This window comes from Hippoglossus stenolepis, chromosome 18, assembly GCF_022539355.2.
Source record: "Hippoglossus stenolepis isolate QCI-W04-F060 chromosome 18, HSTE1.2, whole genome shotgun sequence".
In the NCBI taxonomy this organism is placed as follows: domain Eukaryota; kingdom Metazoa; phylum Chordata; class Actinopteri; order Pleuronectiformes; family Pleuronectidae; genus Hippoglossus; species Hippoglossus stenolepis.
Window position 1 is genome coordinate 10,689,036 of NC_061500.1, and position 15,551 is coordinate 10,704,586.

General features: G+C 38.4%; 1 protein-coding gene across 12 annotated transcripts in view; it reads left to right on the forward strand.

The window, feature by feature from the left end:
- The first annotated feature begins 2,960 nt into the window (after positions 1–2,960).
- znf618 (zinc finger protein 618) overlaps positions 2,961–15,551 on the forward strand; it is a 32,628-nt gene continuing 20,037 nt past the window's right edge. For 8 of the 12 annotated variants that reach the window (XM_035184155.2, XM_035184160.2, XM_035184161.2 and 5 more), the window contains exons 1-4: positions 2,962–3,409; positions 11,742–12,081; positions 13,802–13,879; positions 14,079–14,123. In XM_035184155.2, the coding sequence (XP_035040046.1) occupies positions 11,769–12,081; positions 13,802–13,879; positions 14,079–14,123 (436 nt within the window). In that variant the 5' untranslated portion in view covers positions 2,962–3,409; positions 11,742–11,768. Of the gene's footprint in view, positions 3,410–11,741; positions 12,082–13,801; positions 13,880–14,078; positions 14,124–15,551 lie in introns of all 12 variants that reach the window. The other 4 variants (XM_035184159.2, XM_035184166.2, XM_035184156.2 and 1 more) reach the window with 3 other exon arrangements.

Here is a 15,551-nt window from a genome sequence, read left to right on the forward strand (position 1 = left end):
TTGCCATTGCTTTTAAGCTGTGCCACATAACTATCCCCACAGTGCTCTGATAAGTGGACTATATTTACTGCACTTCTCACTTTTATATGCCGCCTAACTTTCCTGCATGAAATTGCTGAATTCATGAGGGGACTATCCTTGAATGTAGAAAAACAGGCCATAGGCGTAAGGATGGGCTTCAGAGGTAATGCATGTGAAACTGATGAGATGAGTCAGACCTGTGCAGAGCTTCAACAGCAGAGGGAGACAGGGGGAGAAAGGAGCAGGTATTAATGAACAGATGCAGTGAACTCTCTGACAACTGCATGGGAGCAATGGAAGTGACTATTCACTGGCGTGCTGGCGCTCTCTGCTGGACAGGGGAAATGCTTGCAGCACAAGTGAGTGAGCAAAATCTGAATGTACATCAGTGATGCACTGAATCATCAGCACCAGCACCAGCTACTACTTCCTGATTAAACCTGGGACAGAATTAAGAAACACAAAACAACTCTGACAAAAAAGATTCCATGATAATGAGAGGGATTACCTTAAGTTAAACTGATTTAAATTGGTGGCAAGATACTTGTCCCGCTGCCTTATTAGGCTTTTAAAAATTACCTTCTTATCCACCAACTTCTATACTGTAAATGTAAATGTTAGCAGGTGGTGAAATTATCAGTGATATCACTTATTTTCCATTGCAAAAGGATATTATTTTAAACATCAAGCAGTTCTCAAGGAAAACTAACTTATCATGTTTTAGGGACTTCTGAAAAAACTTTATCGTATATGAGTAATTGACATTTTTTTCAATCTTTGATATTAATGTTAAAATAAAAAAGGCTGCACTTATGACAAAAGGGAAAATAATTTGTGATACAGTGAGCATAAAGAATGCATCTCCTTCTTAAACTATTCCTGCGATGTATTAAAACAATAAATCATCAAATCAATTAGTGTAATTGGGGTTTTTATATGGACAAAAATAGAAAAAAATGATTAAATGCACTGCACTGCACTCTACTCATTAGAAATGGATTTTAGTGCAAAGATAATGCAAACTAAAATATTGTATAGATATTAAAGTCCATGTTAAAGCAGAGGAACCTTTTTTAAGCAATGTCGACCTTTAGTCTTCGTGGTTGGTCCATATCAGTTTTTTACATCAGGACAAGCTTCAGTTTCCCCCCATTACTCTATTCACATGAGGCATGAGTCAGTCGTTTCCAAGAACAGGCCACAAATTCTTGATAGGATGAGGTCTGGACTCAGACTCGGACACTGAACCATTGTTGTTTTTCATCCATTCCTGTGTAGCTGCGGTTTCAAGTTTTGGATTGATGTCTTGAAATGAAAAAGAAAGTTGCAGTTCTCTTGCAGACCACAGCAAGTTTCTTCTACCTCAGAATTCCTCTGTATTTTCCTGCATCCATTTGACCCCCTACCCCCAGCAGACCCCCCGGGGCCTGCCTCAGAGAAGGATCAGCCTGATGCTGCCTCCTCATGGCAGAGATGCCGTTTCTGCTGATGTGCATGTTTACTGATATCCACTACAAAACCATGTTTGAGACCAGAGGCTGTAATGCCACATGGCAGTAAAGAAGTAAAGAGTCCCTGCTGACCTCCCTCAGAACTTGTCATGTAAGGACACTCAGTTTTTAAAGAGCAGGATTTGTAGCTGTACCATATTTTAGTTTGACTTTAAAATGGTCTCATGTATACTTCTCCTGGGGACTGCTGAAGAGGTCATAGAGCAGGCAAATTCACATGGATCACATCATTACATAGTTTGTTGTGTAATTTAGACTGCTTTGTGTTTGCACTTTCATTTTTCACTTCTGTTTTTTACATTCACGTTTCATTTTTTACGTTCACGTTTGGTTTTGTTTTCACTCTTACAGTCACTGTGAGACTGTGGGATCAAGGTTTAGTTTTTATTTCCAGGAAAAACGTTTGTCAAATAAAAGCAATACAAAAAACTGTAAAACCACCAAAAATGAAAAAAAGCAGTACATCTATTTGGGGAGGTAGGAAATAGAATAACATTGAATTCATGTATTTCACATTTTTAGATTATATAGATAAATTTAGATAAATATATGATTAATTAAGTTATGAATTTGACAATTGGTGAATTTGATCAGTTCTTTATACGACTGAACTGTGTTGGTCACTTTGAAACACATGATTGCCTTTTTCCTCAACACTGAATGAATGATATTATAAAAGAGGATGGAAGATAATACTATTGATCATAATAATAATAATTAGAAGATTATTAATTTCATATTATTGTTATATTATATTTATTGTTTATCTATATAAGTATTATCTGGTCAACCTTCTCATATACAGCCTATATCTGCACATTAAATGTATTTGAACGCTGATTATTTCAGATAAAAGTGAATATCTTGGAACGCAAACTTATAATTATAAACACAAACTAAACTATTTCAAAAGGGGAAAAAAAGAGAGAAAGTTAATTTTGAGTTAATTCTGGGTTTTGAAATTAAAAGTTGTTGGCCAACCAAAACTTGCCCTGGACGAATGAACTATTTGTGTGTGCTGCGGTGAAAAGCGGAAATGTCAGTGGATTCAGTGACGAGGAAACAGCTTGTGGAGGAAGTGGCGAGTTTAACATTTGTTTTAACTCATCACACTGAACCAACAGCGCTGGAGGGCGTTGGAACAAAGATATGTGACTTTCCTTCCCAGTGGAAACACCTGGAAACACCTGCAGAACGTTTCTCATTGAAATTGCCTCCGAACACGACACAACCTCGTTAAATGACCCTTTTCCAAATCAAAAGCTCATTTTTGCACAATGGAGACATTCAGTAAAACCTGTCATTATAACGTTATCGGTTCCAATCGGAATCTTTCCCCCTCTGCGTATTTTCCAGCCTCCTCTTTTTCCCCGTGCAACTCCGCAGTCGTCCAACCCTTTTTTCCCCCTCCAGTCTGATTCTCAGACTTTTTCTTTTTTGTCTTTTTTTTTTTTCATGAAGCTCAAACACAGGTCGCCGCTGCAATTTCGGAATCTGCGCTTGTATATGGCGGACGAGACTTTCCACCGGAGGAGGAACCGCAGCACGAACCCGCGGTGCTTCGGCAGGAACCCCCGGTGCTCGGCAGGAACCGAGCCGCTCCGCACGGCCCGAGTAAAGAAAACCTTAAAATCCACGGCCCCATTACGCCATTACTCTTTTCTTAAAATGTAACGCAGCGTGTCGAGGAGGAGGAGGAGAGAGAAAAAAACCCGTCGTGGTGGGAAATTTTTTTGGAATTTCTCATAACTAATTCACAATTTTTTTTTTTTTTTTCTCTCTCGGAGGAAGCAGTTGAGCAGCCGCCTCTGGTTCGCGGGAGGGAAGCCTTCTGGAGCGGGGAGGCTGTTTTCGCATGAGCTGCATCGTTTCTGGAGGTAATGTCAAACCGTTTCACTCTGGGGTTTTTTTCTCATTTGGACAAAAAAATCCTAAATTTGAGGAAATTTCCGGATGTTCAAGTTTTTCCTTGTCGCTATGAACCAGGAGCTGCCTGCCCCCCCCAAAAAAACCCAGGTGCAGGGGCTGCGAAGCCAATCCCGAAATGTGCCCTAATCTCCGGGATGAATTTCCCCCCCCTTAATGAAGTTTCCGTGTAAACTGCTGACTAGTCGTGTGGGCAGCTAGTTAGTTTTAGCTAATCGCTAACTAGCCGGAAACCACCGGGCATGTCGCCGCGGAGCGGTGGCGACCAGGGGCTGATAGTGTGGCAACATGAAGGACGATGAGGGGAGGAACAATCTGAAACACAAAAACCTCCTGCAGCCATGTTTTGTGAAATTTTTTTCCTGCAAATTTGAGCCTCGCCGGAGTTGCTTCTCCCCCCCGAAAGTCACGCACCGCAGGCGGCCGCTGTCGGTCGCATTTGACGGTTCGGTGCTCGGTGTTTACGGGCGAGTATAAACACCAGAGTGTCGTTCGGGCTAAAATACATTTGGACTTTTGTATATTTTTTTAGGGAATATAGAGGATTGGAAATCTGGGTGTCGTTGGCGCCACCTGTAGGCAGTCATTTTGAGAAATGGGAAAAAAATTGTAATGTGACTAGTTTTTGAGGTTTGTTTTATTGAATTGCATGTTCGATCATTCTTAAATTTCTTAAATAACATTACATTTGAATGCACTGTGTGTGCACAATCCTGATTAATGTTAAAAAGAAGCATTTGAGGCTGCATCCAAAGCACTGTGTGAATTGATTCTGATCCCTTTTTTGCATAATTAATATTCTGGTTTTAAATGATTTTGCGATTTAAATTTTTTTTTAATTAAAAAATCTTGTCGTATAATTATACTGGACAGAGATTTAAACTGTTCACTCAGTCCTCACAATCATGAACTGTAATTTTGCTGTTTCTCTTTGTTTGCATTTCTCTGATGTGTGTGTGTGTGTGTGTGTGTGTATATGTGTGTGTGTGTGTGTGTGCTATGATTTATGCACAGATGTAATTTACTGCCTGGTAAACATGGAACAATTTGGACTTTTTTTACTTGTGGAGATTGGAAATCTGTAAGCGGAAAATAACTGTCCAAAGTGAACTGAACAGCAGTGGAAGAAGAAAGACCCAAGTCAGCATAATTTGAGGGCAGGAAAAACAATTACAACCAGTGCCTCTACTGTTTATATTAATCCTGCAGACGCCAAACAGTTTCCCATCTTGCATGGCTTGCTTTTTATTTTAATGTAAGGGAAACTGTGAAGGCCATTTTTTGCTGTGGGTAATTTTAATGCTGACCTTCAAATATGTATAAATTTAAAGAGCTGGTGGAAATTGTGTCTGCTTATGCAAAATGTGAGTGTAAATTCTGACCTTTGCTTGCAAAGTCTAATCAAAATGCAGAAGGTTCAGTTAAAGTACAAAACTGAAGATAGGCAACCAGTGTCATGAGTTTAATAGGGCTGGATCACTCAAAGGGATGGGAATGTTTACATGCAGAATGCCTGAAGGACCATGTAATAAGTTATAAAGCTCTTAGGGATCATGCTATACTGTTACAATGAGAAACCCTGATTTGGTTAATAGGAACTGCATTCTGGGAGTGCTCTCATTTTAAGTAAGGTAAGAGGAATGCTGGTTTGTTGCTACATGAACAAAAGCTTTGTTTCACTGAGGATATTCGGAGCGAATAGTTTGGATAGAGAGGTGAAACTTGTCCCTCCAGGCTCCCATAAGCACAAGATGGTGAGGGATCATATCACAGTCCTTGGTTTACTGTGGTTGAAACACAGTTGCTGCTCTAATTAAACAACCAAGTACAGAGGTTTTGTTTTTTCTTCCAGGGTGAAGGCTGTTCGACTAACAGTTCCTGTATTTGATGCCATGCCAATTCCCTTTTTTGTACAATTACAGATTCCTGATTTGTGCATCCTCTCAGACATAGTGAACATTTTGTGTTCCTTTATTTTCTTAATGGCATGTTGAAAATGTCTGAAAATGGCTTCACTTAAATGAGTCTCTAGGGAACGGCTTTTCAGGGGTTGGGTCTGCTGCATTAAAAAAAAAATCTGTGCATTCTGCACATATTTTGCCTGCCTCTCCCTTTGTAAAAATGAACCTTATTGGTTTCATGAATAATGCATAGGGATGTTCAATTGCTGCAGCAATGAAAATTAGGCCTGTTTACGTGCAGTGGTTATGTACACAGAAGCTTCTTTTTTTCCTTGACCATTTTCTGAAGGTAGAGCAGAGCCTGAATAGCTTTTCAGAAAATACAAATTTTCAGCAAAGCAAATCTCATTTCTTTGAGTGAAAAGGGGAGGGGTGAAACTCCCGCGGGTTTAATGAATCCATAAATCACAATAGTGCCAGGTTTGCTGCGCCTGTGTCAGTGTGCAGTGTAATTTTGATTTTCATCAAAAATTTAATCTCCCAGCCTACAAGGGTTTAGAAGCAGGCCGGATGCCGCCCTGAATTTCTAATTTTAGGGGCCTGATCTTTCAGGATTTATTTTTTTATAATTCAAGTCTGCTTTTCAATATCTCATGTTATTAAATTTTAATTCGTGGCATTAACATATAGATTGAAAAGGTTTTTATGGCGGTTTTTGAGTGTATGCTGATGGAATTTTACTAGACGACACAGTTTCTTTTTCCAGAGCATCCTGGGTGTGTGTGTGTGCATGTGAGTGAGTGAGGGGGGGTTTATCCATTTCTCTGCATTATTGCTTTTTGAAATCATTGGTCATACACCATCTTGGAAGGCATTTATTACAGAGGACAGGAAAATGTGCTTTTGATTAAAGAAACGGAAAAGCAGGCAAAACATTTAGTGTGAAACAGGTTTTTGGTCAACCCTTGCTCCCAGTCACTGACTGCTCTGGATAATATAAACATGCAGTGAAAGCAGTGATTGAAGTGACCCCCTTCATCCCCCATTTTTAGCTGATTCCTATTTTTAATCCCTCCGGAGTGGAAACATTTTCCTGAGCCTTAAACAAATTTGTATTTTATATTTGGAATCTCTATTCCAGTCTGCTTAACATGCAGAGCACAGTGATTTTTGGCAAAGTAAGATACAATTCAAAGTAAGAAAATCTCCTCGAAGTTAGAAGCGCACTATTTTTTTCTTCCTTTTTTTTTTTTGTTGCTTTAACCGAGCACAGTGATTGATTTGCTTCATTATTGTGCAAAGGCAGATACAGTACTGCCCAAATATAGGCCAATTATTTTAAGTACCTCGACTAAGAACTGAATTCTTAACAGAGGTACGTCCTAGAGATATTTTCCTTGTATGCCTAACCTCCTTATTCTGTAACCCTTAGTGCAACGATATAATATTGTTAATATGCATGCATTGACATTTCAAAACACAGCTGGGCCAAATCACAAAAAGAAAACTACTTAAACTGGCATAAATCACAATGCAACATATGCCTGCTTACTTTAATGCCTGTTACTCTGATACTATCTATAGATCTTTGATATGCAAATAACAGTTGATTATTTAATTTAAGTATATTTCCTGCTCTTGTGTTAGTGTTTATCTCCTCCGCTGGCCTTTTGTTTTAGTTGTTTTAGGTTGTGCTTTATATGTGAGGAACATCAAGGACATGTGCACCTGGTTTAGATTTCTGTTCTGTCATGCTGCTGCAGGTTACAGTATATCAGAAGACTCAGACTATGAAAGAACAGAAGGCCAGATGGCTAATTTTGCATTTTGACTTTAATTAGAGGAAAGAGAAAACAACATGCATTTCATATAGTCAGGTTATGCATTCAAAATGTTGCACAGGAAATCTTACATGGATGACAAATGAATCTAATTCTGACAAGCATGTGTCGCTGCCATTATTTGATTTGATTACAGTTCGAGTTAACAAGTTTCTTGACTTTGTGTTCAAGCAGGAAATTAGATGCATTTGTTTCCCCCCCCCCCACACTACGGAAACTCCAATCAATCAGGAGACAATCAATATAAGCAAGTTTCCAAAACGCTCATAAAAAGGGCGGAAGCAAAGCATTGTCACTCCACCATTGATCTCACTGCTCAATCTCCTTCGTCCAGCTGTCGCAGGCATCTCATGTCCCCCCCCCAGCTCCACATGTGCTCAACATGGCCCTGTTGACCACTGTGGTAGTGTGTCCATGTGGGAATGGGAACACACTGCTGGTGCTTAGTGAGCTCTGGGGTCCTTTATTAGCATGTTATGAGCAAATGCTGCTAATATCCTGTTCCTGTGTTTGACTGTTGCATCTGGCTGAGTTGCAAAAGCTATGTCCAGTGATTTGCAACCTCTGGGTCAGGTCCCTCCTCAAGTGTCACCAGATAAGCCTGAGGGCTCAGTAGATGATTAATGGGAAAGAAGAGAAGAAAAAACTAAGTTCTATTGCTCAAATCTGTTTTAGTTATTTTTTATTTTTTTACTTTTCTCTAATCTTTCCCTTTCGTCTGTGAAACAATTACCTCTGTGGCTCAAAGAATTATTAAATTGAAACCATGTGAGGAGTTTAGTGGGTTAAACATGGCAAGGGGCCTTTACACAGGTTTGATCTTCACAATAGATTATTGTTTTTTGATGTAAAATCCTGAGCTGTTGAATAACTAAATACTGTCAAATGTAATGAAGCCAAACAAAATGTTAGACTTTTAAATGAAAAGTTAGGTGAAGTAGAAGTGTAATCAGAAGTAAAAAAAATTTGAATTACATGAGTACATCTACTACCAAATAGGTGATGTTTTTTTCTGGGCTAGTTTGTTAGTTAGCAGGATAGCACAAACACCACTCAACTGATTTCCATAAAATGTTTGTGGAGGAGTGGAGCATGACCCCATTAAATTTTGGTGTGGATCCAGATTGGGGGGGTGCAGGTTTTTATTCCACTTTATTTTACATTGCAAGATGTTTTTCAACATTTTACTTGAATTCTTACAGAATAATTCATGAAGCTTGATGAAAAAAAAAAATCAGGCATGTTTAGGGCACTGATATTTATGAGTGTGTGCAATTTGGTGCAGATCCAAATAAAAATCTGGATCTAATGAATTTAAATGTGGTTTCATAAGGAGATTGGCGGAGGTATGCGCACTACTAAGTGCCACTCTGGTAATGACAATGAGAAGTAATCAATCATTTAAAAAATGAGATTCACTGCAGAGGAATGTAGTTTGCTTTATAAGCCGTTGCTTACGTCTTTTATTCTTCTTATGTTGGAAAACAGAGGAACAGTTTATTAACACCATTGGCTCACCGATGTCATAAAATGTTTAAAGAAACCAGTTGCTGATTGGTATCATGTTCAGATCCTAACAGTGATGTTAAGTTTGATTTGTGATATTACCTTTATTCAAAAGCTTTGACAGACTCATTCAAATGGTTTAAATCCCATTATAAGTGACACGATCAATGAATTTTCCTTAGTGTTAATAATTTACATCCAAATGATAAATACATCAAAGCTAAGAGTCACTTTATTTGTGCTGTCCTCATTCATTTGTAGAATTTGAGCTGACAGAAGGCTTTTACTCAATCACACACACAAACAGACAGACAGAGCTCTGATGACACATTGCTTTTTGTATGTGTGAGGGATTACACTTGTCACGGTAGAAAATTTTCATACCAGTGTAAGTTCTGCCAGAACACTGCCAAATGCCGGTGATGTTGACCTTGAAATTGCTTCCCCTAGGCCACAATTTGAAAAAAAGTGCTGAGACAGAGAAGCCTGGCTTTTACTGTATTTTTCGTGACTCGCTATTAAATTTAGCCTGAAACACACTTTTCACACAGCGAGGATGAAGAAGATTGTGAAAACGTAGTCAGTTATTTTTAAAACACATACTGTCGCTAAGCTGGTAGATACTGTAGGTCAAAATGAAAACATGCACTTTCCCATGTACATTGAGCAGAGAGAACTACTGACATGTAGAGGCAGTTGTATTTATTCACTGCAATAATGTTGTTGCTTTATCTCTTAATTCATTAGTCATAAAATAAACGGAATTCCTCTCACTTGCAGGTGATTATTTATTTTTGTGGGTATCACTTTATTTTCATAGTGAAGAATGAGTGTTCACAGTGTAGTAATAAACACTGTACACCAATGGTGATACTGCTCACTGCAACAAGCCTTGTAAGGAGCAATGTCAAGAGACATTTCTAGTGATATACAAACCAGCAAAGCTTAGTTTCAGGTGTGTTAAATATTTACAATCAAAGCACTGTGTACCGATAGAGAGAAATCATTTAAAAGGTTTTTCTTGCCTTAACTCTCCTATTCATCCTTCCTCTCTGCAGCAAAATTTGAGGAATCATTGAACAGGGGACTTAGAGGGAATGCCAACAATTTCAGCAGTTCACATGTTCCACATGACTGTTCACTCCTAAACCTACAAAATGTAGAACTGACTATAAAATTTATGATGCCACTGAGATGTAAACTTTGACACTGCAGCGTAGACAATAAATGGGAGACTTTGCTGACCCAGAAGATTTCTGTGGGAATTCTTGCAGCCAAATGAGGTTAAAAATCTGGTTCATACATTCTCTTATTATAGCAATGTACCTTTTTAGTGTGACAACACAAGTGTCACAATTTCAAGGCGTTCCTCTTTTTCCACGCTTTAGATAAAAATAATTATGCATCCATAATTTTTCCACCAAACTTTTAACAGTACAGTCCAGCCTAAGTATTTTCATTTTCTGTTGTTTTGCAAATAGAATTTGATAATAATGATAATATAGTTTTAGTGCAGAGTCTTATCTTTAATTATCAATGGCTTATGTCAGTGAAGAAAGAACTGTGTGGGAGATATAGGTCTAGAGATTAAATATCTGTGGTTTCATGTTGTCATCTGATTAAAACACTGAACCTGGGTTTTAAGTCAGTTGGTATCATTGAGCAGCAGCCGGCTCATTTATTATAGGGAAGTTGTGGGAGATTACTCTTCGTCAACAGTATTTTCTTAAACAGTGTTAAAGTGCTTGACACCAGATAACCTGTGAATGTAAACCCTGCTTGTTCTACACTTTCCGGATAGTGTGGATGAAATGACACGGGTGCACAAAGATGTTGTGCACCTTATGCCACTCGTGAAACCAGACACTTTGTCCCTGAATAAATAAATGTATACTTTTAGAAATTAACAACTAAATGTTTAAAATTAAATCCTCCTTAAGGGTACTGAAAATGGAAAGTGACCACAGTGGAAAAGTTCAAATGAAAATACTCAGATTTAAAACTTAAATGTCAGTGTTTGCCATTATAATGGATGTTTGCCTGGATGATTTGGCCCCAGATGATCCTGTGACCTTTCCAGGAGGCCAGCATGTCAAATTCCTTCCCTGTCCAACAATGGTGCTCGTGACAAGATATACAGCTGGACTAAATTCTCATGAAATATGCTGATTATTGTTATGGCAAACATAATTTAATTGAACATGAAATCTACCTTTTACATCTGAAAAAACTATTTGTTCCAAACAAATGGATAAAGGGTATCAGGAAAATCATCAAAACACTTGCACAACCTTGCTCAAGACCCATTAGGTGTTGCATATATTGTACGATTTAGTTGATATCCTCATCATTTCATTTTTCTACCACTGAACGCGAGCTATTTAAACTGAACACCAAAAATGTTTTGTCTCGACATTATCCACTTCACGTCCCTGTTTACTGAGGCATGATGGTTGTGTGTCGCATCCAAAGAAAGGTGTATCAGGGCTATGAAAAGGCTTCTTGTTGCTGTATTGGTTTGCTATTAATAGAAGACCAATTTTGCCTCTTTCCATAATATCACTCATTCTGGCATAACTCTGTTTTGCTTGGTTGCATTTTGAGCACAGTCTCTTGACAAGGCCTTTTATAGCCCTGTGCTGAAGTGGCAAGTTGTGTAATTTGGATATTTCTGAAATTAGAGCATTTGGGTGCCACAAAGCTGTGGAATTTATGTCATCAAGGGTCACTTTTATGAACATTGGAGCCACTCTGTTCTTCACTGCTAACAGCACATAATTGTGTCAGGTTTTTCTCTGTCCTGAAAATTACAGTATCAGATGTGTCCTGTCCCTTTTGAGCTCACACGTCCCTAGAAAAAGAGAGGTGTTTGGAGTTTTACTTTAACCTGTCTGATGCAGATTGTTGTTTATTCTTTCCAGTTTGCTCTTTGGTACTTCACTCAAATCAAAGCTGGTATATTGTTTACCTGGTAGAGCTGATACTGTTAAATTACCATAAATTTAAGTTTTTTCTTCTGTTTGTTCCTCACACAGAAGCACAGGCTCAGAGGAGGCAGAGTCATGAGTGCACAAGAGGCACCCAATCCTGGGAAGGAGAAGGCGGACAGTGGGAGCGCAGCCACAGATGGCCCCTCACCAACCTTAGCCTCAGCCACCAAGACTACGAGTCCAGGACCCGTCACAGTTAAGAAAGAGCCCGGGATCTCCGAGACGAGCAACGGGAAAGTTGGCGATGCCAATCCTGCGGAGATCTGTGTTGTTATTGGAGGAAATGATGGAGGAGGAAGTGGAGGCGGATCACGTAGAGCTCCTACCGAGGGTATGTTTGCCCTTGGTACTCCTCCTCCAACGAAGAGCACAGACTCATGCATAGGTGTGTGAATATATGTATGTTGACTGCAGCCGTGCCTGGTCTCTCTTGACCCTGGCCTTGCTTCCTGACCATCAAAACAGGCTGCACAGCATTTTAAAATGACATTTGAAAAAAGATCAGCAGCAGCATCTCCTTTAGCAAACAATCACCTGCCCTCTGTGAAAACAGTTGACAGCTTGTTGTTGCTGTTGAATTTTTTAAATGTAATTTTCCAATCCTGTGAGCACAAAATACATATCCTTAATCTCTTTTATAGAGAGAGGTGGCAGCTCAAATCTGCCAGGTATCTAAAAACCTGAGGAATGAAACCAAGATTAAGTGCATGGCTAGCGACTGCATCATTGGGGCTAAATGAGAAAATGTTTCTTATGGCCAGTGGCTGGAAGCGTTATGTTTTCGGGTTTTCTGTCTGTTTGTTGTCTTTCCTATTCTTTAATATCTCAAGAATGCCTCGGGGGAGTCTCTTCAAATTTCCTACAAACATTCAGGGTTGACCTGGATGACCTGATAAGATTTTGGTGGTTAAAGGTCACCCTGACCTCACAAACCCCTTTTTTTCTTTGGGAGTGCAAGATCATAGGTATGCGTCGAGAGATTCCTTTCAAATTTGGTACAAATGTTCACTTAGAGTCACAGATTAACTGATTAGATCCGGATGGTCAAAGGTCACGGTGGCCTCCCAAAACCTGTTTTCTGGCCTCTTGAACATGATCTATCAGGTTCACCTTTAGGGAATTTCTTCAGATTTCAGAGTTTGTTGCCTGGACTCAAAGATGAACTGATTAAATTTCAGTGGAGAAGGTCACAGTGGTTAAAGTTTAAAGGTCACGTTGACCTCATGTGTGGAGAAAAAAAACATGTGTAAACTGAAACTGCACTGGTTGGTGGAGGTAAACAACCTCAGGGCGGTAATTCAAATTCTTTTGTTTGAATTTGATTGAAAGAAGTTAAGCCCATGATAATGGTAATGAATATTGTTAATATAACAACACTGACTAAGCAAATTCCCCCCTGAAATCATTTGAATGAATATACACTGTGTATGTGTGTGTGCAAATACATGTACTGTTTGCATATTCGGTTGCCACTATCTTGCCAAAGCTAATGCCGTCCAACAATCCTGCTGTGAATCATACCTCCAAGAAACTTTTAATGCTTCTAATATTTAGTGTATCTTCATTAATATAAATAATATAATAAAATGTTAGAAGCTCATTATACTTCAGAATAATTCAACAGCTTCCAAAATGATCATAAAGTTGAATTAAAATCACTCTAAAACTAAACATTAGTACTTAAACTGCATTAAATGTAGCTTTGTGTACCTAATTAACTGGTATCTTGAGTATAGATATTGTCACTTACAAGTATTTAATCCAGATTTTATAGGAGTTTCCAGGCATTAAAAGCTGTGCAAGCGTTTCAGAGGAATCTGAGTTAATTTTAATGTTAAGGATGGAGTTTAATTCAGAAAACATGGATATTGGGTGCAATATGATACTTAAGACAAAGAACATTAACTGACTGTTGTTTATATTTTGTTATTCCTTAGAGAACTGACTTAGAGGGACAGTAGATACTCTCATGAGGATTACTTCGAAAACGAGACAGAACTAAGATCTTACATTTTATATTAGTTGAATATGCTGTATGTACAGGTATATCCTCCTGATAATACTGTCGCCTTGTTTTTATGACACTGTTTTGAATTCTCGTGCAGGTTCATATGTATGTGGGGTATGCGGGAAGAAGTACAAGTATTACAACTGCTTCCAGACACACGTCCGGGCACACAGAGGTAAGATACCATAGGTTTTATGTATATGTAATAATAAATGTCTGCTCGCTCTATTTATTCTCTAGACATTATTGTGGTAATATCAATCACTTCCTCTATTTGAGTCATTCATGTCCTGTTTTCTCCAGAAAATGTATTTAATCTATTTCGATTGTTATTTTAACCCAAGTGATTTTTCTCAATTTTGTTCCTTCTATAGAATCAGAGGCTATGATTACAGATACTTTACCCCAGACGCCCAACAGTGAGTACACTTTTGCAACACAATCAAATTCAACACCATGCTAGCACAAGCTGTTTATTTCTACTTGGGTCATTTAACAGACATTATGTCGTTTTGCCCGTTTTTATAGAGAAGATTGAAAGAGTACACCACAATTTAACTAACTTAGCAGGCTGCTCTGCCCCCTCATTGCCCCATTGTCAGTCTTGTCTCATCACTGTAGTCCCCATCAACACAAGTTGACATCCCTTTGGCAACATCCAACTTTACATCAAACTCTCTTGCACAGTAATGTCATGTGTAGACATAATGTTCCAATGTTTTGAAAAAAGGTTTTGCCCTTATTTGGATGACCCAATATCAATTCTTACAGTCTTCGCATTTGCACCTTGTTCTGTAAATCTGCATTTATTATTATATGTTGACAGTAAATGTAAATATCTTCATGGTGGAAATTGAGTTATTACAATATGCACACACATTTTATATTAAGGTAAAAAGATATGTAGATGATATGTGGCTGTTTGAGCCAGTAATTCGTTCGGCCAACCTGGACGTTTTCCTCCCAGCAGTTCCCTTGGTAAAAAGGTCGTGGGATTTAAGTGGTTTTTGGATAATTGCAGAAAATAATTTGTGTGATGAACAAAACTCCATGGTACTTTCCTTCAAAAGATGATCTTTACAAATGAACACTACTTCTTTGATGTTTAAATCCTAAATACAATCACAGAAGTAAAAGCCCAATATAAACAACCTACACCATGGCTGCAATACTTCAGTGTAACCCCCATTACATCTCAAACTTGAAATTCAATTTGGCATGCTTGCCTGTTCCTCAATTAAATTACCTCTAAGGAATTCAATAATATTTTGGAAGAGCATGAGTATAAACATAAAGAGGCCGACGAATTGTGAGTAGATCAATTGTCCTGTTTGGCCTGATGACTTTTAATGTTCCTGACAATCTCCTTCATCTCATTGAGACATTTTTTTGGCAACAGCTTTTATAAAGACATGTTAACACTTTAAAACAGCTGATGTCTGTTGTAATTATTATTATAATTAATATTAATGAAATAAAACATGTACACCATTGTGCATGTTTTATAATAAACATTATATAATGTTTTACATAATCCCTTGACTTTGGAACGAAGGTACCTAACTATCACAAACTGTGGTTTAAGACTCATACCTGTAGCCCTCTATAAATAATTAATAATTACAGTCTATGTGGACTTGCCACAGTTAACAGGTATGTTGTGACTCAGGATGAAAAACTGATTTCGACCATCTTGTAGCCAATGTAGAGATCACATCACTGAAAGGGATTGACTGAGAAAAGCCTGCACACTGCCTGAGCTCTGTCTGTGTTTGTTGAGGAGATATTATCTCTGGGATGTGAAGCTGTGCAGGTGAAGAGTGTGTTGCATTCTTCTTTATTCAGTC